This window comes from Ambystoma mexicanum, chromosome 9 (genome assembly GCF_040938575.1).
Source record: "Ambystoma mexicanum isolate Mex_15411 chromosome 9, UKY_AmexF1_1, whole genome shotgun sequence".
Classification (NCBI taxonomy): Eukaryota; Metazoa; Chordata; class Amphibia; order Caudata; family Ambystomatidae; genus Ambystoma; species Ambystoma mexicanum.
In genome coordinates, this window is record NC_090931.1 from 176,226,610 (window position 1) to 176,252,271 (window position 25,662).

General features: G+C 46.4%; 1 protein-coding gene across 2 annotated transcripts in view; it reads left to right on the forward strand.

The window, feature by feature from the left end:
- The window catches only part of HYOU1 (hypoxia up-regulated 1), a 485,286-nt gene that overhangs the window by 317,791 nt on the left and 141,833 nt on the right, over positions 1-25,662 (forward strand). For both annotated transcript variants that reach the window (XM_069614392.1, XM_069614393.1), the window contains exons 14-15: positions 11,600-11,738; positions 12,568-12,628. In XM_069614392.1, the coding sequence (XP_069470493.1) occupies positions 11,600-11,738; positions 12,568-12,628 (200 nt within the window). The remainder of the gene's footprint in view (positions 1-11,599; positions 11,739-12,567; positions 12,629-25,662) is intronic.

Below are 25,662 nucleotides of genomic sequence, written 5' to 3' on the forward strand. Positions count from 1 at the left end.
CTAGAAATGTCCATCTGCCCTCCACGCCGGCTTCCCTACCGAAAGGATCTGCTCTCTCGCGAGGTGACAGGTTCTCCATCCAGGGGTCAAGAGACTCCACCTTCACGCTTGATATCTGAAAGTTTGAGGTATAGGGATTGGGACCTCCCGGATGACATGTTGGAGGTACTGCTTTCAGCCAGGCGGCCTGCAACAAAATCCCTGTATTGTTGCCGTAAGTGCTGCAACTGGTGCAGGGATCACAATGTTGATCCTTTTTAGTGCTCCATTCCTATGGTTTGTTTCTTACTTTCTTTGGCTCACAGGGGCCTTCAAGTGGGTACCATTAAAGGTTACCTGGCGGCGCTGTTTATCTTTAAGCGCTCGTCTGAAGAATGTTCTTACTTTAAAATTCCTTTGATTTCTTAGTTACTTAAAGGACTGACTAATGTATTCCCGCCGTCCCCTTTCCAGGTGCAGGTTTGGGATTTGAATTTGGTTTTGAAATTTCTCATCGGTGCTCCGTTTGAACCTTTGCACTCTTGTCCTTTGAGATTACTGTCCTTCGAGACGGTTCTTGGTTGCTGTCACTTCTGCTCGCAGAGTGAGTGAATTGCAGGCTCTTTCATCTAAGCCACCCTTTACTGTGTTTCACAAGGACAGGGTTGTACTGCGAGTACATCCCTCTTTACGTCCCTCTTTACTACTTAAGGTAGTTTCTGAATACATTTGTTACCAGTTTGGTAAGTAACTTGTTCGTCTCTTCCACATGAATGGGTCGACACCCTTTATTGTCCACCAGGATTTAAATGTGTCCATCCCCAATCTCTATCAATGGTGTATATTCACATTCTAATCCTGATGTTTTATGGATTGATTGAGGAATACAAATGCATCAGAATCTTTTATCTGTTATCCCTTCCTGTATTGTTATGCTACTCTAAATTGTCTCGTAAATGTGGGAATGGTAACATCCTTTTTCACTTGAAGCTCAATTGCATATGGTGTCATTTGGGCACAATGATAATAAGTTGGTCTTCATATTCGGGTGCGGCTCAACCCAATCTGGACCAGACATATGATTTAGAAAGTCTAATACCATGCACATTCTATGCATGTCATTTCCCAAATATCTGCTGTGTTGCGCTCACGATCCACACATTGTGATGAATGCTTTTAGAGCTAATTGTATCCTTTAGCATGCATCTTCCTACAATTCTTTGTCCCAACTTGGTCATCTAGGCCAAAGATGTGTCAGTTTTTTATTTTAAACTTTGAGATCGCCTCTGTCTGTGCCGGAGTACCTTTTCACTAATATCCTTTCAAGCGTCAAAGTGGCTTTAATCATTTCAGAATGCCCATTACCATGGCTAGGGATCCATGGCTGCCCTTCTCCCATGTGTATTTCTGCAATTGTTGAAAATGTGTTTTTCCAGATTTAACTCTGGAGTAATATTTGCTTTGTGTTTTCTTCATTTAAATAAGAATGCAACATGTTTATCTATTTGTGTGCCAGTTTTTCTTGGGGTCCAAATAACTCTCCAAAGACTGCCTCTTTTTCTCCTTGCATTTCATCCTGACACATGAGTGACAGTGACACTAGGCACACATCCATTGTGAAGATCTACTTCCACTGCACTGTCTGATTTAGCAATGGTGTGGCATTCTTTTTACAGTGTTGCTTTGAGTCATTATTTTCTTAGGTTTCAATGGCATTTTAGCTAAGGACCACAGAACCCATTTACCCCCATCAATGAGGGGCGATGATCTCCTCAGGCAATTTGTCCCTATGAGGAAGGGCGTTTCATTAATCGGTGTGACCAACACTTCCTGTCTCATCCGATGCTTGTCGATCTTTGTCAATCTCCGTGACACTTTGGATGGGTATTTCATCCCCCTTGAAATTGTGCACGGGGCCTTCACATTGCCTCACCTTTACATGATTTTATGGAGATCTCCCATCATCGATATTTTTTCACCAGTTCTTTTGACATTATTGTTGCTTGGGCACCTGTCAATCATTGCAAATTGTGAGAAACCTGAAGGTGTCTCCCTGACTAGTCACCGAGGATCAGTCATCCAGGTGGCCAGGACACAGCCATCGCTATTGGATCCAGCTCTAGGGGTGGACCAGTGAGGGAGGATCACCTGGATGGAGGGGGGGTGGGGTCGGACCTCGGAGTGGGGCACCGACTTATGAGATGCAGTATCCCCCTTCCTTGAACACCTTTTCCCCATCCTACCACATAGGATACTCATACATGCTACCCCTAACCCCCTTTTCGGACACAAACACTTTCTTACACCACTAAAGACGACAGACTAACACCAGAGCCATTTACCTGACCTGTCCCAACACAAGGGTCAGGCAAAGTAAGGCAATTGACCAAAATCCCACACCAGACAGCCCTTTCCTTTTCCCTTCCCCACAGGGATAAAAGGTGGAGCGAGAGCACACTGCGAGCAAGGCAGACCGCACAACGAAGTCATCACCCAATGTACATTGGAAAGTAACTTTTTGTATGTTCTTTTTGAACACATCAGGTCTTCGGAGGCAAGAGACTTTTTGTAGAAAAGAGACTTTTTGTAGAAAAGAGACTTAACCATTGAAGGTTGCTGGGAAAGCCTAAGTGTGCTGTGCACAGGAGTCCCGCCTTGTCCCGTACTCAAAACGTGGGGAAGGGAGACCCCCGGCTACCACATCCTGACTTATCATTTGTAAAGCCTTTCTTTCTTGTGAACTATCCCACTCTTTTTGTATTTAGTTGTAAGGATTGGCAATAGGTTTTATAGTTTAGGCCTTTTTAATTGACACAACGCCACTAGGCCAGCCTTACTATTTGATGGTTATCGCTTGCCCCATCTTAGATTTCATTTTAGATTGGGCATTTTTCCTACCTACCTCTACAGTTTAATAAACTGGCATTTGAACTGTGATCATTTGTGTCGGTCTTTACTGTTGCGACCATGAGTTCCTTGCAAAATGCATTACATTTTTCTTCAATAGTGATGGGTGCATAGTACCTATCCTCAACCCCTTCTAGTAAGCATAAAAAATGTGAATTTGCAATAATTTCAGGACTTACTTTTTTAGCTAATTTTTACTTTTTGCTAGGCAAATAGGCATATGAAATGACATTTTACCCTCCTTTTTTGCCCATTTCGTTTTGAACTTGGTCTATTCTCCGGGCTCAGAACCAATTTGGAGTGTAGCCACTGACTGCCCCTCTGACTTTGGGCAACTAGTGTTCACACCCCAATTTCTCATTGTGCCTGTCCCACTGTCTGGGTCCTCTCTCCTTACTTCCACATTGCAACCTATTGGCTGTTTATTTTCACGAGTGTCATATGGCAGCATGTCACTTTCTGGTGAGTGACACTTGCCTGCTTTTTGTACAGAGTCTGTCACCTCTGTCCCTGGTGACTGACCTGCACATGCCTTATGGGCAATTGTGTTCTCTGGGGGGGGTATCAACAGTATTTTGATTATCAAGTAATGATGACCTGTTGATCCTAATTTTTCATTTTGCATTTTCACTTAGGATTCTTTTTATATCTGCTTCTCTGTTCTTTGATTCTTTACTTTTTTGTTCAATTCCCCTTTTTTGCTCTTCATCTTCACCTGAATGGTCTGATTCAACTCCAAATTGAACATTCCCTTTTTATACGTGTTCTAATTCCCTGTCATACTTTAATTCGTTTGTTTTCTTGTTTTTAAATAGACAGGCAATTCAGTATTTTTATTCAAAGGCGATTCATGGGTGTTAAGGAGAATTCGCAGAAATTTGCGAATTCCCTCCATCTAAGAGAACCCTAGCAACTTTGCTGGATTTTGAGGACTTGGTTTTTTTAACCTGGAGAGAGTGAGACCCTTTGTCCCACTCGTATTTTAATGTGATTTTGAACTCTGTTTCTTTTGGTTGTGGAGCCTGACAAACTCCATAGGCCTCATCTTTTACATTGTCACACTGCACCTTCAGTGCAGTGGCACAGGGAAGGCTTTCAGATTTCCCAAAGGTTTGAATACCTTCTCTTGGATAAACAGTTTCCCAGAGCAGTAAAGTGAAATTGACTTTACTTACATTTTTAACTTTCTAGACCCAGCACACACTATCTTACAATAGGGTGCTGGTGGGGTTACTTAGTAGCCCCTTCGTCTAGCTTCTTAACATTTTGATGTTACCCTTTCCTCCATGAATGGCTGGTGGCAGTGGTTTACTTAACTACCGTGGTGTGCATTTACAGCGGGCTGTATTCACAGCTGCAGTAAAACATCCAAGGGTGCCATATTTGTCAAAATGGCCCTGGTCTTCTTTTTTCACCATTTCTTTGTGGAAAGGTCCTTCTTGAGATTTACTTTGCGTGCCAAACCAGATATGGTCACTTTGTTCGCTTTGCCTTTGGCAGGATTCACGAGTGAAGGCCGCCTCTGGCTCCAGGGTGCCTGGTGGGGGCAGGAAGTGAGGGAGGTGCCTGAAACTACCTGTGTTTAGTTTCCCAGGAGACCCAAATGCACTCTGGTGTGATTGGCTGGCTGACTGTCGGGCAAGGACAGCCACCCTGCTGGGTGAGTGACAGCTAGGCTGGAATGAAAGGGAGGAAACTGTTTAAAAGGCGTGTCTCGTGGACTGGAAGGCAGTCGACCACTGGAACGAAATGTTAGGGGAATTTCTGGTGGTCGGCAGAGCCGTACCTGGGGTCCGCGGACCTCCAGCTCTCGGAAGGCCCCAACTCCTTCCGCGTCCCAAAGAAGTAAAGGGGCCACACAAGGGCAATCAGTTAATGCTATTTACTACAAGAAAACAGGCAGAGACAAATACATGGAGCGTAGGTTCCAGGCAACTTCTCATCTTAGTCGGGCTCGCAGGCCCGTTTTGTACCCGAGTGACATAACAATTTGCGTCATGTGAAAGCTCATCCCCGAACCTATCGCCACTCCAGGTTGGCTCCCTGAGTGGTAGGTTCAGTATAGGACCATATAGTGAAAGGGGTTATTGGTGGAGTAGAGGTCAGGTGGTACGCTTGGTTCGTCCCTAAAAATTGTTACTTCGTTACTTCGAAAGTGATACATGGAGTTATTGATTGGTTGTGTGGTAATGTCAGTTGTTAGCCCTGCCCCCTCCCCCCCCGGTGTCCTGATTGGTCCATCAGTGAGCCCCCAGGCCTGGGGCCATCGTTGCTCCCAGCCTGCGATGTACCTGGTACTGGCAACAATGTATGACTGTCAGTAAAAGACAATGGACAGGTTCTGCTACTGCCATTAGAGCGCTCCTTTCCCATCGCCACCTGTGTCTGGGTTGTTACGACTTTATTGCCAGAGGGGTCCCAGACGTGGGACAGCAGTGCTTCAGTCTTCGGAATTGGCATGGTATCGGGTCGGCCTGGCCACCTGTTGAGACCGTGGCTGAGGCAGAATTACAGGGATTTGATTTGGGTAGTCGCAGCAGTGGCAGGTGTCACCTTGGCTTGGAGAGCATGGAATGTGGATTGTGACATTGCGACCTTGGCTGCGGTGGCTCCAGCCAGGGTCTGTTCTGTGTGCTCAGCACCTTGTAACTCTGTATGAGCTGTTCTCGCCTGTCTGCTCTGAGGCCTACTTTGGCTCAGTTGTATGTTATGGCATAAGGTCCATAGAGCAATGGGGTGTGAGGAGCAATGTGGTTCCTTGTACATCGGTCCATCTGTAGGTTCTTGTCTCCAGGGTTAGTAGCATGAAGCCTCTAAGCATATACACTAGCTCTACCGGCGTCTTGCGTTTCTGCGATGCGGTTGCTGGCCTATGTGAAATAATAACGATGCATGTCTGGGAATGTACTCTGTCTGCTACGTCATAGCACTGAGCCTGTTCTTCGTGTGGATTGGTGTGCGTCTGATCCAGGTGCGCTGCAGCACATGTTTCTGTCTATCGCGGCTATGTCATATCATCTTTAACGATGGCAGCTTAAGTTGTAAAGTGTTTAGTCTAGTTGGTCCATGCGATCGGTCCCAGCTCTGTCTTGGTTCCTTGGGCGGAATGCGGCCTGGTTTTGCAGGTGGAGCATGGTCATGATGTGCGTTGGCTTCCGGGGCAGTGGTCAGAGGTGCAGATTTGTGTGGTCGGAGGTTCTTTGGCCGTGATGTCGTTTTCCACAATTTGTACGTGGGTTGGGGGAAGGGACGTCCCATTTTTCCTCCTCAGAAAGAACTGAATACTAGCTGGAAGAGGACGGCTGCTGCAACCACTGGACCGTTGGTTTGCCCGGTGAAGCTCTGCTGCAGGTCCGAATTGCCAAACTCCATTCGACAGAGAAGCTCCTTCAAGGACGGCTTCTTCCTTTGAGTTGGTGTCACCAACCAACTCATAAGAAACCTGGATACCATTCTCAAGGCTGGTTAGGTTTAACCAGGGAGAGGGACACCAGTTTGTGTTCTTGAATCTACAGCTACTGGAACTAAAGTGACTCCATTTTGTTTGCTTTCTTCAACGATCCCGTGCAGGAGTCCCCCGACTACATCCTTGTCCACACAACTGACTCAGGAACCGCAAGATCTGCAGGAACTGCCAGGAACCACGACTTCAGCAACAATTGTTGTCTTCATACAAAGGTACTGTGCCAACCCGATTGAGAGAGCACCACTCTCGCGGAGAAAGTTTGTGAAACTTTCCCAACTTGCACGCCCAATCAGCTTGTGAACCCACAAATGATTCTTTTTCACCTAAACTACTGCTGAGAACTTTTGCAAAGACTTTACCGTTTGATACCAGAACTGCTCTTTCCTATCCAGAACACTAGCCCATTCACTTTGGCCTGGCCTATTGACTTGAATTGAGCTATTCTGGTGAACTGAAGCTATTTGCACTGCCTAGAAAGTATATATAATCTATTCTACTTACTTTTGTCCTTTTTGCTCACTGCTAAGTAACTGAACTGCCATTTGGCTCCTTTTTCAGGGGAGCTCAAACTGTCTCAAAAGCTTAATTTTGTATTGAAGTGTATTGGTCTATATTATTAAGTTGCCGTCTTCTAGTGAAATGTTTTATACATGATTGTGAAATTAGTGTTTTACCAAGAAACCTTGAGTATAAGTGACTACCTGAACCACTGGGATTGAAAGTCCTTTGTGTAACTATTTGTACTGATCACATTCACTCTTGAGATAAGCCTGGCTGCTCAGCTCGCTACCAACTGTGTGGTACAGACTTATACCAAAGGTTGGTCTTGCTTACACCTGCAGTCCTAATTGTGTGTGCCGGTCCCAGAGGGTACTGCATGCAATTTTGCCTAACAATATAGTGTATATGTTAAAACGGGAGATTCCTGTGGAATCTCCCAGCGATTATCTAAAACACTATCACATGAAGGTAATTGGGTTTATAATGTCACTGAGATTGGAGATACTCCCAACATTCTCTAGAACTGGTGCATGGAGTAACATTCCATAGCTCCAATGCTTTTGTAGATTTGTAAGGAGATCGAAACTCCTCAGCATCTCCTGACTCGATGTATACAAATGGACACGATCCATAAAACTTACCTTAATTTGAGATACGATATTGAAAATGAGTAAGTGATCAGAATGGGAGTCTTCTATACTCTGATAATTGCAGTCCTACATTTTACTGTATACCATATAAGGTTGAGAATAATGGAATTTTTGAGTAACTTACTTAAATGAGATTTTAGTGAATCATTTTTAACAATTTTATTCATACAAGATGCAATGATTTTATGTATATGCTAAATATATTTTGTTGGAATTTATTAAATGTAATATGACGTGTATTGTAAAAACATTTACACATTATCTTTTCTGTTGTGTTTAAAAGCTTTATTTAACCATAACACTAATACCAAAAAATACTTTCACGCCACAATCATTTTCTTATCCAGTCCTTCCCTACTCTATCGGAGGCAGAAGGTGGACGCTAGTGGTCTAGGAGCCAGCTCTAGGCAAGTTGAGATAGGGTTCAGTTGAAGGAGAGACAAAGTTCCATAGGAGATCTTCAACAAGTAAGTATTCACTTTCAGAGTTGGTGTTCAGGGAATGCGTTGGAGCATTAGGTTTTGGCAAGTGGTATGGGCAAACTCTCAACCACACATCTCCCACTTAGCCTTGCAGGCTGCACACCAGACTTAAGGTAAGTTTTGTCCAAGCCCACACAGTACCTTAGGAGCAAAGAGCTTTGGAGTGGATGCCTCCAGGATGCAGCAGCAAGGACCCAGTCCCTGGATTCTTGGTATGGAGACGAAAGAACTGGACGGTAACTTGTAGCAGCAGTCAGCGGACGCTTCCAGCAAAAGTTTATCCTCAAGATTCTTGTGGCTCTGTGGACTTGGTGCCTTTTACAGCAGCCAGATGACTAATCTCGCTGGTTGGATTCTCTTAACTCTCTCGGTCCTGCACTCTGGTGAGGGGACTTCAGGGACTGTAATCCCGTCTCGGGAGGTTCAGTAGGAGTCAGACCGATTCAGACTTCCAAAGATCATGCAATGCACTCAGGCTTGAGATCCAAGGGTATTGGCGGTTTGCAGCCCACCAAGGTCGTAGCATGTTGTGGGATGACTCAAAATGCAGGTCTTCTTGAGACTAGTGGATCCCGCCAGCCTCTGGGTGGTAGCTGCCGCATTCGGACAAGTCAATTGGAAGGAAGGGTTGCATCAGGCTCCAGTTACACAGCAGGCTCTCGGGTCGCTGGAAATCACTACAGACTTCTTTGCATCTTCCTCTTCGGATTCAGCTCTAGTGGTCGACTTGTGAGCAGCTTCCAGGTTCAGAGTATTTATCGGGAACTACAGCACAACTTCTGGACTCTCTCCCTGCTGTTTACAGAAAGGTGTGGTCTAGCTGACCAATCAAGACATCCAGTCCCCTACTGGGAGTTGGTTCCTTTCAGGCAAGGTCAAAGACAAAGGGCTGTGGAGTTTTGGTCCTGCCTTCTCAGACACTCTGGAGCCTAGGCGGGGACTACAAAGGATTCCCGCCGAGGCCAAAACTTCAACCTAGGTTGTTGCCGCCTAAAATGGCAGGAGAAGGCCTCAGAAACAACAAGGATACTTAAATGGTGAAAAAGAAGCACAACGGTGGCCCTCCTGTGAATTACTGAGGCTGAGTTAACAGCCTGCGAGTAATAAGACTCAAGTCACGAAGGTAAAACCACTGCCACCAGTCATGCAAGTAAACTGGTTACCAGGTAAGTAAGAAAGGAGATGCACTGTATCCCCCAGAACTCCAGGTGGTGTGTGCTGTTCTCACTATATTAAATGTAAAGGGGATGAAAATCCCCATTTACCCATTGGGAACAGTAGGTTACACAAGTACATTAAAGAGAAATGAACAGGGAAGAGCAAAGGAGCAACCCAGCCTAAACTCAAATGTTATAGGAAACTAACTCCAACAAGACACTATAGAGGCATAAAAAGGTCACCCATAAAACGAGAAAGACGAGGTGGGGGGTGGGCAGGAGAGAGTGGAGATTCCCACTCACCTAGGGACAATGTAAAATAATCACCAAGTCCACGCAAAAGGTTCTGGGGTTGACACCGGTCAGTAAGATGCATCACACATATGAAAATTGTGCCCAACACCCCTACTTTCTAATTTTTATCTGACTGAACAGCTGTCCGGTCAAAGGGTCGAATGGTCAAAGGATCGACACCAGAGGACCGAAAACAAAAGATCGTTTGTGTTTTTTTTTTTTTTTTTTAGGACATTTTTGGGGGGGTTTTCGTTTATGGAAAAACGTGGTTTTTACCACAAAAAAACAGGGGTTGGGGGGGTGGAGAGGGAACCCCCAAAACATTTTTTTCAATCCTTTTGTTTTCGGTCCTTTGGTGTCGACCCTTTGACCATTCGATCCTTTAGTTGTCGATCCTTTGACCTACAACCGACTGAACATTATATGATTTTGTGCATAGTATGTCCTAATTTTTACATCCTCATAAACTGGCTTACTACTTGTTCTCCACTTTATGTAATTGTACAGACCCCCTTCATGGCAATACTTCTGCCATCTGTGAATGCGTTGTAAGTGATTTCTGATAGAAATGTAAATCCCTGTTCAAATAAATACCAATACATATCGTACTATTTGTGTTAAATATTGGATGACCTTTTCAGCAGAAATGGTGTACAAAAGTAGTCTAAAGTAGAAGAGGCAATTACTTTACAATGGGATCGAGATGCATACATTCAAGTGATCAGTTGGTGGTGTGGTGTGGTAGTGGAAAATAGACCTGGGAAATGCATCAATGTACAGACATGAGTAGTAATGTTCCGGGGCGAGGGAGTTGGTTGTTGCAGCTTGTTATTTACATATAAACAATTTTTTCAGCAATCACACCAGAGTGGTGGTGGGCAGGTAGCGGAGGAGCAGGGCCACAAATTGCTTTGTATACGAGAAGAAGGAATTTAAGGAGTAATTTTGCCTAGACATCTGCCATTGTGACGATTAGTGGAGGTGTGGGAAGAGCATCTTAAGTTGTAGCGGGCGTGAGTAGTACGGTTTAGGAGACTAGATTTAGAGGCAAATTAGTAGACTCTAGCAGTAATCCAGTTTGCTGAGCACAAGAGTAGCAGTAAGAGTGGTGGGTGAGATGGTAACAGATTTTCTTGATGTTGAGTTGGTTGACTAGCAGCTATGTCTGCAGCAGTGATCTGCTGGAGTTTGAGTTTACTATCTTGGATGGCTCAAGTTTGCAAGTCTTTCGGGTGAGAGTATGTCTGAGGGGCAAAGGGAGTGTGCGATTAGCATTAGTAGGTAGGAACATGATTTCAGTTTTTTAGAATCGTTAACCATCAGGCAGCAGTCATCCAGTGACTGAGGACTGTTACACAGTTAATGATGTGTTGGTTGTTGGGGGCGAAGTAGCAGAAGGAAAATTATTTTGGGTGCCATCAGCAAGTGGTAGCTGAAGGGGCGGGGGGGTTTAATTTGCCCAGAGAAGGGAGATGATTTATTGCCTGAAGAGAAACTAGGACACATACTTGGGACATGACTACTACTCCTCTCAATTAATATACTACTGTGTACAATGTACTCCTCAATGGGAGTTCTGCTACAATCAATGCTACTGAAATTACTACTACTGCTTGATGGTTGGATTTCCAGATATGTAATTTTGTTGGCTCACATTTGCTGCTATTATGGATCTACATCCTGCACGTCCTCGCCTACTGTGTCTCTCCTTGTTTCCGGGAAAAAAACGAACAAAATGGAGGACAACCCAATTGAGAGATGCTTCCACAAATGCTTAAAATAGTTTGGAAAATACAGATTGAGTAAATATTTAGTAGGGTCTACTATAAAAATACATCGTGCAACAATGTCTTAAAAGCAATGTGCAATTGATAGCTTGATAAATGCAAACCCTACTGGTGACCTTTTAGATTCCACACATGGAAGCAAATTTGGTGCTAGAGCCAAGTCTCTGCTGCATATGTAGAAGTTTAGTGTTTGAGCAGGCAGTGACATGAGCAGACTTGAGTGCGCCTCCGTCTTTCCTTTGGTGTTCGATCGACTGTGCTTGCTTATTCCTTTCACTTTGTCTGGTAGAACCAGAAATTGCATCAAGTAGATTGACTGCGTTCATGAACTTGCGGGCATTGAGTTGACTATCTTTTGTTTGATTTGTTTCTGCAGTGTGTTTGGGTCTGTGAACCTCACTACAGTGAATCTAATGGGTGTTGGTGAAAGCTTTCATAAACACCCTGACTACGAGTCCAAAGGTATCAAAGCACATTTCAACATGGATGAGAGCGGTGTTCTTAGCCTCGATCGGGTAAGGTTTGCACAGTGATTCAGATGCAGATGACCTTAGATGTCTAAGGAGTACAGGTCCTATTGTTTCAAGGGAATTTAAAGGTCTGCATGCTAACCCACTGCCACTCTTAAACTACACCTGGAATTAGTGGGACAAACGAGGATAGCATGTGTGCTTCAATAGTGCTGAAATTAAGACCATTTGGGTATGTCAGATTATTGGATTGTGTGATCAAAGTGGCAGACTGTGAAGTGCATTGGGCTTTAATTGTAAAGCAAGTCTGGTCTGTATAAATGCAATATTATTTCAGGGAAATACTAATCTTTAATCACCCTAGAAAGTCAACACATGCACCATATGTGATGGCTATATCTAGTGTAAGGCAAAACTGGGCTGTTGTAAGTGTGCAACCAGGAAAAGGACACCAGATTGGCTCAGTAATGGTCCTCCAAGTGGAAAACGGGTTGGGAAAGGATCTATATGAAAAAACCAAAGCCAAAAAGAAGGCGGCTCGATAGAGCAGAGTGGAAAGCTTTGCATAGCAAAAATGATGACCGCGTTTAGATAACAATTGTCCCCTTGCTTTGCATTAAATGGAAGCGGGGACACCACCCCAGCAGTCCTAAAATCCCTTAATGCTGAACTAGGGAAGTGGGGGACACCCACTCTCCCCTTGTTCGGCATTTTTGGATTCAAAGTTTTCAACCATGCCGCATGTGAGCTAAATGTGCATTCAGCATTTTTTTTTTCTACATTTTCGGGCAATACGGGTTGGGGAAATATCCAAGAACCAGCTTTGCCTTCTGTGCCAGATTGTTCTGCCTAATGATTTTACTTTTCATATTAGGTGGAGTCTGTGTTTGAAACGGTGGTGGAAGAGAAGCCAGAGGAGGAATCTACATTAACAAGTGAGTGGTTGTGAGTTCTCTGAATCTCCAGTTCTTATTTTGCCTTTGCAAGCCATCATTTTATACCTGCTGCTGACCGGAGTTCAGCCACAGTGCTGTGCAAGAACACTGACTACATTATGCCTGGTAGAGGTATAAACCAGTGTTAGTTTTCTAAAAGACCACCTTAGGTAGGACTTTAGAAGACTCACACTTGGGACACAGGGCTTCAACTCTTAGTATAGACCTGAACCAAAACTTAGTATTTGGTATTTACTTTATTTGTATGGCGCTCCAAACCCAGGGGTAGACGGACGGATAAGGATTTGGTTACAGCGTTGCAAAGTGTTGCATACTTCGTACATGTTTATAGAATATACATATATATACAGTTATCAATATACAGAGCATATACAATATGGATAATATACAATTTTCTGTAGAAGTATAGTACCTAAACCAGTTACCGCACAGGGTCTGGTGTTAATGGCGCTATTCTTTGTTTAGGAGCCATCTAATGACCTGCTTCCTGAAGATTTGGAAGGATTTGACTGTTTTGATGTTGAGCGGTAGGGTGTTCCAGAGTTGGGGGGCAAGTACTGTGAAGCCTACCCCTCCAGCTCTTTAGGTGGAACCTGGGCACTGTCAAGCAAAGTGTGTTGGAGAATCTGGTGGATCTGGTAGCAGGTTTCAGGGTGAATTTGTTAACTAGATATGGTGGTGCTAGATGATTGAGGGATTTGTACGTGAGGCAGATGTTTTTTAGATCAATTTTATGGCGTATGGATAGCCATTTGCAGGCTCTCCTGGTAGCAGAGATATGCTCTTGTCTAGGAATGTTGAGGGCTGCGCGCAAGGCGTTATTTTGTATTACCTGCAACTTGTTGAGTACGGATTGGTTGGCACCTAGGTACAGGCTGTTACAGTAATCAAGTTTGGATTGATTTGAGGGCCCTGGCAAGGGTGAGGCAGCTGTTGGGTGATAGGAATGGTCTGCTGGCCCTGATGAGCTTGCCGGTGTAGGCAGCGGCTGAGGCTGTCATATTGGTGTGTTTGGTAAGGTTGGTGTTGGCATCTAGATAGAAGCCAAGGGTTTTTACACTTGGCTATGGGGATGGTGTGGCCATCTATAGTGATGTTATAGCTAGGGTCAAGTTTAGTTAGAGTGTTGGGGGAGCCAACGATTAGGAGCTCTGTCTTCTCATCGTTCAGGCATAGGCCATGGGAGGCCATCTATGCCTGAATGATGGAGAATATTTTGTTGAGCCGGGCGGAGTCTGCTTGATAATTGCCTGAGATGGTGAGGAGTATCTGGGTGTCATCTGCGTAGTTTGTGTAGGTGACACCCAGACGGTCCAGTTGGTCAAATAGAGGCTTTGTAAATATGTTGTACAAAGTGGGGGATACACAGGATCCTTGTGGGACCCCGCATGTGATGGGGATGGGGTCTGCTGCATCTGTTGTGGAGAAGACCTGCATGGTTCTGTTTGCCAGGAAGGACTGTATCCATGTGATGGCGGAGGAGAAGTGGGCTGCGGTGGCAAGGTGATTCGAGGATGACCCGGTCAAAGGCCGCTGAGAGGTCTAATAGGAGTAGGATTGTGGCATTGCTTTTGTCTTTGATTTCGTCAATCTGGCTTTTGAGATCAACAAGGGCGGTTTCTGTTCCGTGTTGAGGTCTGAAGCCAGATTGACGTATTCCTAGCAGTTGGTTGGATTCCAAGTATTCCTGAATTTGGATGTAGGCAACTCTGTCCAGGATTTTCAATAGGAAGGGGACTGTGGTGATGGACCTGTAGTTAGTGGGTATGGCCGGGTCGAGGGATTGTTTTTTCAGGAGTGGGAGGACCCACGATTGTTTTAGGTTGCTAGGGATAGAGTTATTGGTGAAGGATAGGTTGATTTTGGTGATGAAGGGGGAGAGCTCTCTGGCTGCATCTTTTATGATCTGTGCCGGGCAGCTGTCCCCTTTGCAGTTAGAGGGTTTCAGGGAGGTGATGATTTTTTGAACTTCCGGGATGGTGACTTTCTTAAACGAGAAGCCTAAGCTAATATTATTAGGCCGAGGTTGGTGAACTTGTTGCCGTTTGTCCTCAATTTTAGTTTGGAGTCCTAGGATTTTATTGTTGAGGGCGTTTTGGATGTTGGTGCACCAGGATTTGTCTTTCAGGCAGGTGTCTGGAGGTGCAATAGGGCTTTCAAGTTCCTTCAGAATTTTAAATAATTCTTTGATGGAGGATCCTGCCTGAGCAATCCTGGTGTTGTATACATCTTTTTTGGTACCTATTATCTCGTTTTTGTAAAGTGAAGATAGGTTAGTGAGGTTGGATTTGTTTTCTGCGGTGGGGTTAGTCTTCCAAGTGTGATGTGCCTTCGCTTTCTCTTTTCTGAGTAGTTTGAGCTCAGGGGTGTACCACGAGTTTAGATGAGCTTTGGGTTTGACTTTGCATATTTTCAGGGGGGCAACGGTGTCCATTGCTCTAGCCATGGAGTCATTGAAGGTGTCGATCAGCAGGTTTAAGTCAGCGTTGGCTGGGAGAGCGTTGAGTGTAGGTAGGACCAGTGGTAGTAGGGCTTCCGCAGTAATGTTGCGTTTATTCCTGGTGGGACATGCTGGTGCCAGGGGGTGTTTATTGGGCAGTGTCTGATTGGTGTTGACCTCAAGAGGGATCATGTAGTGATCGGTCCATGCCAGAGGTTGAGGGTCTTTGCAGGTTGTATTGCAATTGAAGGTTGCAACCCAATCAAGACCTGAACCACAAACGTGTCAACTCGAAGGGACAACGGGGCGTGCCATTACTACTATCCCTAGTGACGTCCACTGTACCCATGATGCATCACGCGTCGAGGTCCCTCAGATTGTTTTTTCCGCCATCATAGAATGACGCTTATAGCTGAGTTCCTCTTTTGGCTTATCACCATTTATTACCAAATTAACGATAGTTCTTTTTGTTATCCTTTATAATCACTGACTTTCGAGACATCTGACGCTGGTGAATAACAAGAAACGACTGTCGAAAGACTCCCGTCGACGGATCCTTTGCGGCCTTGGAAGGCCGCTACGGACTTTGGCCCATGCAGTACGGAGAGGGGAGGTCATTTTTTGTAATGTTTATATACTCCTTTTCGTACACTACATTTGCCTAGCTGCTGTGTCATTCCGTTATGGACAGGACCCACTTTAAATTTTGCCCTAAGTGCAACAAGAAATTCCATTGGGTTGATAAACGCCTTGTCTGTAACCTCTGAGACGACGTCAAGGATTCTTGTCGAGTGTGCAGACTCTTCAAGCCCAAGACTTTGAAGGACCGATCAACTAAATGCTGGGCCCACTACGCCAGGCAACCGTGAGGCCATGGAAGTAGAGGGTGCCTTCAGCGATGGCAGCAAACACTGCGATATCCGACGGCGATGGGGTTACTCCGGTTTCCCAGGTGCATGCCCCTGAGCCCAACAGACAGGCTGAACGTCCTGTTACGGGGACAACACCCGGCGGCAGAAGCGCTGACATTATCCCCCCCACCAAACACACCACCCACTGCAGAGACTCGACACACATCGAGCAAACGGCACTGCATGATGTCTAGAGAAAGGTCAGTTGATTCTGTCCTCTGGGCACTCAAGATCGCCTCCTGATAAATCCCGACTGTCGAAAGACCAATCGGACGTGGATAAATATATTCCCGAAGATCGTGAATCAGAGGGTGAGAATTCGGGAAGGCCCGTAGCCGAAATTCAACGTCCCTGGTCAAAATCTGTAAAGCCCATACAGGCGGGAGTAGCTCATCTAATAGAAAAGCACGTCCGAAAGGAGTCTATGAAGAGTTCTTCCAAGACCCCTCATGGAGATAAATCACATAAGGCCCCTCACAAGAGTAAGGAACCTCACGTACAGGATTCCCCATCTTCAGCCCTAAAGAAAAAGGCTACGCCTTCTACTATACTCCCACCCACTCCAGAAGATTTGGGGTTCCCACCTCAACAGAGTGTATCTGAGTTATGCCCAATGGTCATCTGAGGCTGTAGATGGGGTCATGAGTAGAGTCTTTCATTAAAAAGACCCGAACTACTTCGCAGGTTTTTACTCCACCCCTCCCACAACAGCACCCTATGGGTCTCTAAACCCTGTTCAATCCCCTGCTAAGAGGTCTCGCCCTAGTGAGCCAGTGCAAGATCCCACCATCATTGAACTATGACCCGGACACTGATCATGAGGATCTGTATAGTCAGGAGGCCGCAGACCCTTATGTAGATAATGACGACGATGAGTGACCCAGATACTGTCATGTACAACCTCGACTCCCCCAGGGGATAAGGACCCCCCCCCCAGTGATACTTGCCTGTAGATAATCAGCCTCTTTTGAACAAAGTACGCATTGAAGCTACCAAGCACTTCCAAATATCTACTCCAGAAGATCCACAGGACAAGGATTTCGTTGACAAGATCTTGGGAGATAAAAAGGCTGTCTCAATTTATTCCCCTACTAAAATCTTTCCAGCGAAATGTACAGCCCTTGCTAGAAACACCAAATCCGACGCAGGCGGTGAACCCCCTGCATAGAAAAACTTTTCAAGCCTGCCCCATCTGACCTGCTGTACATCAGGGGTCAACTAAGACCTGACTCGTTCGTCGTTACTACAAGGAAAAGGGCAGGTACTCCCCTAGCCGCCTTTGAGGCTCCTCCAGACAAGGAAGGTAAGGGGCTATACGCTGTGGGCAGAAAGGTGGCCTCTTCTGCTGCTTTTCATACCAGAATAGCTAATAACTCTACTCTATTAGCCAGTAGTTTCAATTGCCATAAATAGGACGAGGTCTCGGCATTATTACCCTAACCCCCTGAACCCCTCCAGTCTCAATTAGCTCTGGTGGCTTCAGAAGGAAGGGCAGTCTCCAGCTGCTTGCTTAAGAGCAGTCTTGACACCGCAGACAGCATCATATCTGAGGGTACCATTATTAAGCGTTGCGCGTGGTTACGCCAATCGGGGTTTAAACCAGAGACGCAGGCTACTCTCATTATGCCCGTCAAGCCTAATGTTCTCTTTGGCAAGGCTGTCGGATGCCTTGAAGACTGCAAAGGAAGAATGACACACTGCAGTAATTGGCAATTGACAAACCTTCTGGCCAAAGGGGAAACGGCAATTTTCGTCGCTTACGCACACAATTTTCCCAGAGGGGCTCCAGCTATAACCATGGTCAGGGAACAGCATGGGGAAATAAAGTCGAAGCCTCTCAAAATTACCCAAGAGGGCCACGCAGATCAGTCGGGGAAGGGGTCCCTCCTCCAGAGGTGGTACCCCACCTCAAATGGTGACATCCCGCTCCAGGTGCCCTCCCATGCCTTTCCAGTAGGAGGGCACATTTCCAACTTCTCCCAAGCATGGGAGGGAATCGCATCAGTCAGATGGGTGCTGTGCACTGTAGCGGGTGGTGTTGGGGAGAATTCACATAAATGTGCTAATTCCCTCTACCTTGGAGCCCTCCAGCTCTTTTGCTAAACTTTGGAACTTTTCATTTCAATGTGTTTCCTGTGTCGGTTTGTTTTGATTATGGGGTTTTAGATAACTCCATAGGCATAATCTTCTCATGTATTACACAGCACCTTCAGTGCAGTGACATAGGGATGTCTTTTAGACTTCCAAAAAGGTTTAAATACCTTCTCTGGGATAAACTGTTTCCCAGAGGATGTAAGGTTACTTTGACTTAATTAGTTTCTTTAAATTCCTAGACCCAGCACACACTATCTTCCTATAGAGTGCTGGAGGGGTTTCCTAGTATCCATGTGTCTAGAAACTCATGTAGCAGTCAAATGCTACCCTTTCCTATCGAAATGGCTGGTGGCGGTGGTTTTATAACTAACTACCATGATCTTTCCCGACCGTGAACACCGGTAGCTAAAAATCACGGGAGCCATGTTTTTCAAGATGGCGCCTTAAGCCCCTTTGTTTAAACATGTCCCGGTCTTCTTTTTTTGCGCTTTCTTTTGGAAAGGCCCTTCTAGAGTTTCTCTGTGCACCAAACCAGGTTTGGTCCCCTTTTGTTCTTATGCCTTTGGCGGGTTTAGGACTGAAGACCGCCTCTGGCACCTGAGTGTCTGGGGTGGGCAGGAAGTGAGGGAGGTAGCCGAAACTCCCTGTGCTTAGTCTCTTAAGAGACCCAAATGCACTCTGGTGCGATTGGCTGGCTGACTGTCCGGCAAGGACAGCCACCCTGCTGGGTGAGTGGCAGCTAGGCTGGAATGAAAGGGAGAAAACTAAATAAAAGGCAAGTCTCTTGGCTTGGAAGGCAGAGTTGACCACTGGAACTAAGGAACTGAAGACGAGCTGGAAGAGGACGGCTGCTGCAAATCCTGGACCGTTGGTTTGCCTGGTGAAGCCCTCCTGCAGGTCCGAATTGTCAAGTTCCTCTCAACAGCGAAGCCCCTTCAAGGAGGACTTCTTCCTTTTAGTTGGTGGGACCAATCAACTTGTAAGCCGTCTGGATACCATTCTCGGAGCTGGTTGGGTTTAACCAGGGAAAGGGACACCAGCTTGTGTGCTTGACTACAGCTACTCGTACTGAAGATCTTCCATTTGCCAGCTTTTTGACCAGTCCCCGTGCAGTGCATGAGTCCCCTCACATCCTCCCTCTTGTCCCCACGACTGAGGCTCAGGAACCGTGAGATCTGCAGGAACTGCTAGGAACCAACATTTTCAGCTGCATCTTTTCTTCATATTAAGCTACTGTGCCAACCCAATTGAGAGAACTTGCCTCTCGCGGAGAATGTTCGTGGAACTTTCCCAACTTTTAGGATTAATCCGCTTGTGACCCAACATGATTCTTTTTTGTACAAACTACTTCTGAGAACTTTGCCAAAGACTTTACCGTTTACTACCAGAACTGCTCTTTCCTATCCAAGACACTAGTCCACTGACTCTGGCCTAGGCCTATTGAATTGACTCTTCTAGTGAACAAACTATTTGAATTGCCTAAGAAAGTATGTGATCCATTTTATTAGCTTGTGCCTTTTACTCCTATTTAAAGTGACTGAAATGCCATTTTGCTCCTACTTCAGGGTAGCCTAAATTACTCAAACCTATTGGTTTGGTATTGAAGTTTCTGATGCTTGTTAATGTGCTTAGAATCACATACTGTGCATATGGTCCGGCATCCAGTGGTAACCGCAGAGTATTGCATCTTGTCTTTCGGGAACCAAAAGGGGATGTCGTCATAGGCATGTCTGTAACACTATCCCTATTGTGACTTATGTAGTACCCAAAAACCCCTCAAGCATCGAGGTCCCTCAGATTGTTTTTTCCGCCCAGATAACTGGTCACACTATAGCGGAGCTCTTACTAGAGACATTGTTTATCTTTACCTTATTGTCAGTTTATTCCCCGTTAAGTCACTTCGCCAATAAGAACATCTTCGACGAAGACTACGGGGAATAGTCTACGGCTGTGGTTTCGGCACCTAAGATCCAGTGGCCGGATTTTCCACGTGGTTGTGCCCTCTGGCCGGCCTATACAGTAGGGAGAGTGGGGTTGGGGTGGCCATATTGTTTAGTATGTCTTTCCTCCTTCCCCTCTTTTCCCTTTCGGTCTAGTCACCCTTCCCTTTTGCTATGGAAAGGACTCCTTTTAGATTCTGCCCTAAGTGTAGGGTCAGATATCCTTGGAAGGGCAAACACAGGACGTGTAATGCCTGTCTCCCCCTAGAGCATGTCAAGAAGCGGTGTGCGGCGTGCAAACTCATTCGGCCTAAGACCGGTAAGGAGTCCCGTGTAAAGCGGTGGGCCGCGTACGGCATGTCACGTGTGGAGCCCCCTCCCCCCACCACCGCACCAGCCGAAAGTGACGGGGATACTTCAGATGACCAAATATCCAACGCGGATGTTATAGACCTTGAGGCAGACACTTCAAGGTCCGCCACGCCCGTCCCCGACCCTTCCAGGTTTGACTCTGGTCTTGCTACAGGGACTACAACCGGCGACAGGGGCGTACAAGCACATCGCACTAAGCACACAACCCCTACGCCAATTTCGACGCCTTCGTTGAAAAAGGCGAAAGCGCCAGCGGGGCAACCGAGAACTTCGCCGGTTCCCCCGGATCGCTCCGATCCAAAGCCTTTGCTGCATCCGCAGCAGCGTATTGCGACTGGGCAATCAAAACAAACCGAGGGCGCTACTCCAAAACCTCCACGCGTCGAAGTTGGGGAGCCCGTCGGTTTCCAAGGCCTCAGTAGGCCTAAAAACTACAGCTAGGCCACTACCCGGAAAACCGACCGCTAGGCCCTCTAGTGCCGCGGATGGTATTTCAACTGCCGATAAATCATCGGACTGTCTCTCGACGATTCAGCGACTATCCAGAGTAGCATCGTAAGAATTGCAGCGGCGGTGGGCCTTACTCCTGTTCCGCCTTAAATTGTTTCTCCTCGCATAGGCACGTTTCAATTGAACCCGCCAGAACAAAGCTGACAGATCTCCTCCGGATTCCGGACAAGGTAGTGCACGACCTTCAATGGTGGGCCTATCCAGAGAACATCTTGAAAGGAGAACTGTTTTGGCAACCATGGCCGTAGATAACAGTAGTCACAGACTCCTCACTCACGGGGTGGGGAGCCCATACCAACAACTTGACCATCAGCGGTTGTTGGTCTGCATCGGAGTCCAGACTACACATCAACCTATTGGAGCTGAGAGCGATCAGACTAGCACTGAAAGCTTTCCTGCCATCAGTACAAGGGAGACTTGTCCTGATGATGACGGACAACACGTTGGCCATGCACTACCTCAACAAAAGAGGAGGCGTAGGGTCACTGCCACTGTGCAGAGAGGCAATGCAGCTCTGGTTTTGGGCAATTCAGGAAGGAAAATCTCTATCGGCAGTCCACCTAGCCGGAGAGAAGAACTTGACAGCGGACGCTCTGAGCAGGCAGAGTAGTCTCCCACGAGTGGGAGCTAGCTCAGGAAGTCCTTCAAGAGATCTTCGCCCTTTGGGGAACCCCTCAGGTGGATCTGTCGCCACCAGCAGGAAGTGCGATCTGTTCTGTTCAAGGGAATTTCCCCAGAGAGGAGATCTAGGGGACGTGTTTGTAGTGGACTGGGAGTTCCCACTCCTTTACGCGTTTCCACCAGTCCCTGTTATTCCTCAAATGATCAGGAGGTTGAGAAGATTCCAGAAAACCATGATCCTAATTGCCACGGACTGGGCCAGAAGAACGTGGTACCCGGACCTTCTAGATATGTCCATCTGTCCTCCAATCCGTCTTCCACTCAAAGAGAATCTTCTCTCACAGAAGGGAGATCAGGTTCTCCATCCAGACATCAGAACCCTCAACCTTCACACTTGGCTCCTGAAAGGGTGAGGTACAAGGTTTGGGACCTCCCTGATGACGTCCTGGAGGTGTTGCTTTCGGACAGAAGGCCAGCAACAAAGTCTTTATACCGCTGCCGTTGGAACAAGTTTTGCAGCTGGTGTAGAGAAGGGAATATCAACCCTTTTTCATGTGGTATACCAACGGTGTTATCGTTTCTACTCTACTTGGCAAACTCGGGCCTTCAAGTTGGCACTGTAAAAGGCGATCTCGCAGCGCTTTCAATCTTTAAGCGCACTGCGGAGGAACCATCGTATTTCAAACTACCTCTAGTAATATAATAATTTCTCAAGGGATTAACTAATGTTTAGCCTCCAAGACCATTCCAAGTTCCCTTATGGGACTTGAATTTAGTCTTCAATTTCCTAATGGGTACTCCATTCGAACCACTCCACTCTTGTTTGCTGAGATTTCTCACTTTGTCCTATTGGTAGCACTAACATCTGCTAGGAGAGTCAGCGAATTACAAGCGCTCTTGTAAACCTCCCCCCAATACAATTTTCCATAAGGACAAAGTTGTCCTACAGGTGAAGCCTAATTTCATCCCAAAGGTGGTTTCTGAATTTCATATCACTCAGAAAATTACCTTACCTTCGTTCTACCCTCCTCCCCATCCGGGGAAAGAGGGAGAAAGGCTACATAGGCTGGACCCAAGGCGAGCTCTGAGATTTTACATCAGCATACTGGCTAGGATTAGGCAAGCAGACCAACTGTTTGTAGGATACTCAGGTCACAAGTTGGGACTACCCATAACAAAACAGACCATTTCCAGGTGGATTATTTTGGCCATTCTGGAATGTTACAAACTGGCAGGGAAAGAGCCACCCCAAAATCTTAGGGCTCATTCAACCAGGGTCATCGCAGCCTCTTTGGCCCTCCAAAGAGGGGTACCGGTCCGAGACATATGTGCGGCTGCCACATGGTCGTCCGCACATACATTCACAAAATTTTACAACCTGGATTCCTCCACTAGTCAAGAGACCAGATTTGGCAAAGCCGTACTACATTCGGTTAATTCCTAAAAGGGATACATGACATTATTACTCCCACCTCCAATTACATGCCACTGCTATGGGAGTCTATCAAAGATTAGGAATACGTCGGAGGACACAATCCCTTCGAAGAACAAGTTACTTCTTACCTTGTAACGTTCTTTCGATGGGATGTTCCTCCAACGTATTCCTTATCGCCCCTCCCATCCATCCCCGCAGTAATACTTCCCTTGTGGTTGCAGTTTACGCTCCTTCAAGGTCAATAACCAATTCAGGCATGACTTATCTTATGCTACAAAACGGAACTGAGCAACGGACGCCACGCGTGGCTATTTATGGGCATGGTGACGTCGGCGCCGATACGGTGGCTGTCGAGGGACATCGACTCGGACGTCGATGTGCAGCGCCCTCTACAGAGAAAAAAATTCCGAGGCCAGCAAGCTGGAGATGAATTATCAAAGATGAGGAATACGTCGGACGAACATCCCATCGAAAGAACGTCACAAGGTAAGAAGTAACTTGTTCTTCTGGGAGCGCTGATTCGGACGGAAGAGGGCCTTGTCTTCCCCTCCAGCAAGATGGTTCAGAACATGCTCTCTGATTCCTCAATATGTAGCCAGTCAAGAGGTGACGGTATGCAAAGCGATGCATTTGCTAGGGATGATGGTGTCATGTATATACTTGGTTCCCCACGTGCGGCTGTGCATGCGTCCCATGCAAGAGTGGCTCAACAGCCAGTGGTGTCAGGCCAGCAGACAATGGGAAGATCTGTTGTCTCGCCAGCCCTCGTTCTCTCTCTGCAGTGGTGGTCAAGAGAAAACCTCTTGAAGGGGAAGACCTTCACCACCCCTGTAGTGGAAGCCACTCTCACGACAGATGCATCTCTCACAGGGTGTGTGCTCACCTGCTTCAGCAGACAGCACACAGAGTGTGGTTCCCCTCAAGTAGCGTCCAACCATATAAACTTACTGGAGCTACTAGCGGTGTTCAAAGCATTCAAAGCTTTTCGGATGCAACTGCAAGGGAAGACAGTGCTGATTCTAACCGACAGCACTACAGCAATGTATTACCTGAACAAACAGGGGGGCACTCACTCTCCAGGGCTATCCAAGCGGTCCCAAAACATTTGGCTATGGGCTCTCAAACACAAGATGTTTTTGTTGTCCCACCATGTTCCAGGGGAACTCCATCTTCTGGCAGACTTACTCAGCAGAGATTTTCCTCTGCCAGAAGAATACGAATGGCGACTGCACGAAGACATTGTGTCCAACGTCTTCACAGAATGGGGTTTCCCCGAGATTGACCTGTTCGCTACTCAGGAGAACGCCCAATGCCAAGACTACGCCTCCAGGTACCCCCAGAACCGATCCAATGGGAACGGTCTCTGGATAACTTGGTCAGGGAAATTTGTCTACACTCCCATCCTCAACAAGATAGTGCACAAGATGCACCAGGAACCAGTTACGATGATACTGGTGGCCCCCATGTGGGCCCACCAACCCTGGTTCGCGCACCTGATGGAAATGTCACACTCCCACCAGTCAAGCTGCCCTGCCCGTACAGCATGTCTCAGGACAGGGGGGGAGACCCTACACCCATGCCCACAAACGTTAAACTTGGCAGCCTGGCTCCTGAGATCATAGAGTTTGGACACCTGCAACTCCCTCAGATGCATGGACATACTCAGGGAAGTGAGAAAACCTAATACACATTATTGCTATGCCAGCAAATGGAAACGTTTTGTCATCTGGTGCAATTCCAAGGGCGTCCATCCCCATCGATTGCTCACCCTCACACATTGTGTTGTATCTAACCCACCTGTTGGACTCTGGGTTAGTCTTCAATTCCCTAAAGGTTCATATGGCTGCTCTGTCAGCCTACACCACATCACAACAAAAAATATTGTCGTGGAAAATACCAGTGATTAAAGACTTTATGGAAGGGATTAAGAGGATTTATCCTCCCATCTCTCACCCAGTCCCTGGATGGGATCTGAAGGTGGTTTTGACCAGGCTCATGGGAGATCCCTTTGAGCCTATGCATAAAGCATGACTTATAAGACAGTCTTCCTAGTGGCTATCACTTCTATCAGAAGGGTTAGCGAACTACAGGCTTTCTGTCTTAGACCCCTTTGTTACAGTTCACAAGGATAAGGTAGTTCTGCGCACACATCCCAGGTTTGCGCCTTAATTCATTTCGAAGTTCCATGTGAACCAGTCAATCGAACTACCCACTTTCTTCCAGAACCCTACTAACATGGCTGAAAGAAGCCTTCACACACTAGACGTGCGCAGGGCAGTCATGTTTTACCTGGAAAGAACTAAACCACTAAGGAAGACTAAACATTTCTTTGTTTGAGTGGCAGCTGGTAGAGAAGGGGATCCTGTCTCTAAATCAGCTATCTTTGTGGATTGTCAAATGCATGACACTGGTACACTCTTGCTAAGAGAGAACTGCCCTTCAAGCCTAGAGCACACTCCTCGAGGCACTGGGGCTTCCATAGCTTTAATTGCAAATGTTCCTCTTGAGGCCATTTGCAAAGCGGTAACCTGGAGTTCTGTACACACCTTTACAAAACACTATTGCCTAGACACTCATTCTAAGTCTGATTCTCAGGTGGGACTAGCAGTACTAAGACATCTTTTCTCTACTGTTCCTTCTTACAACCCACCTCCAACTACGGGTACTGCTCGCTAGTCTATGCACAGCAT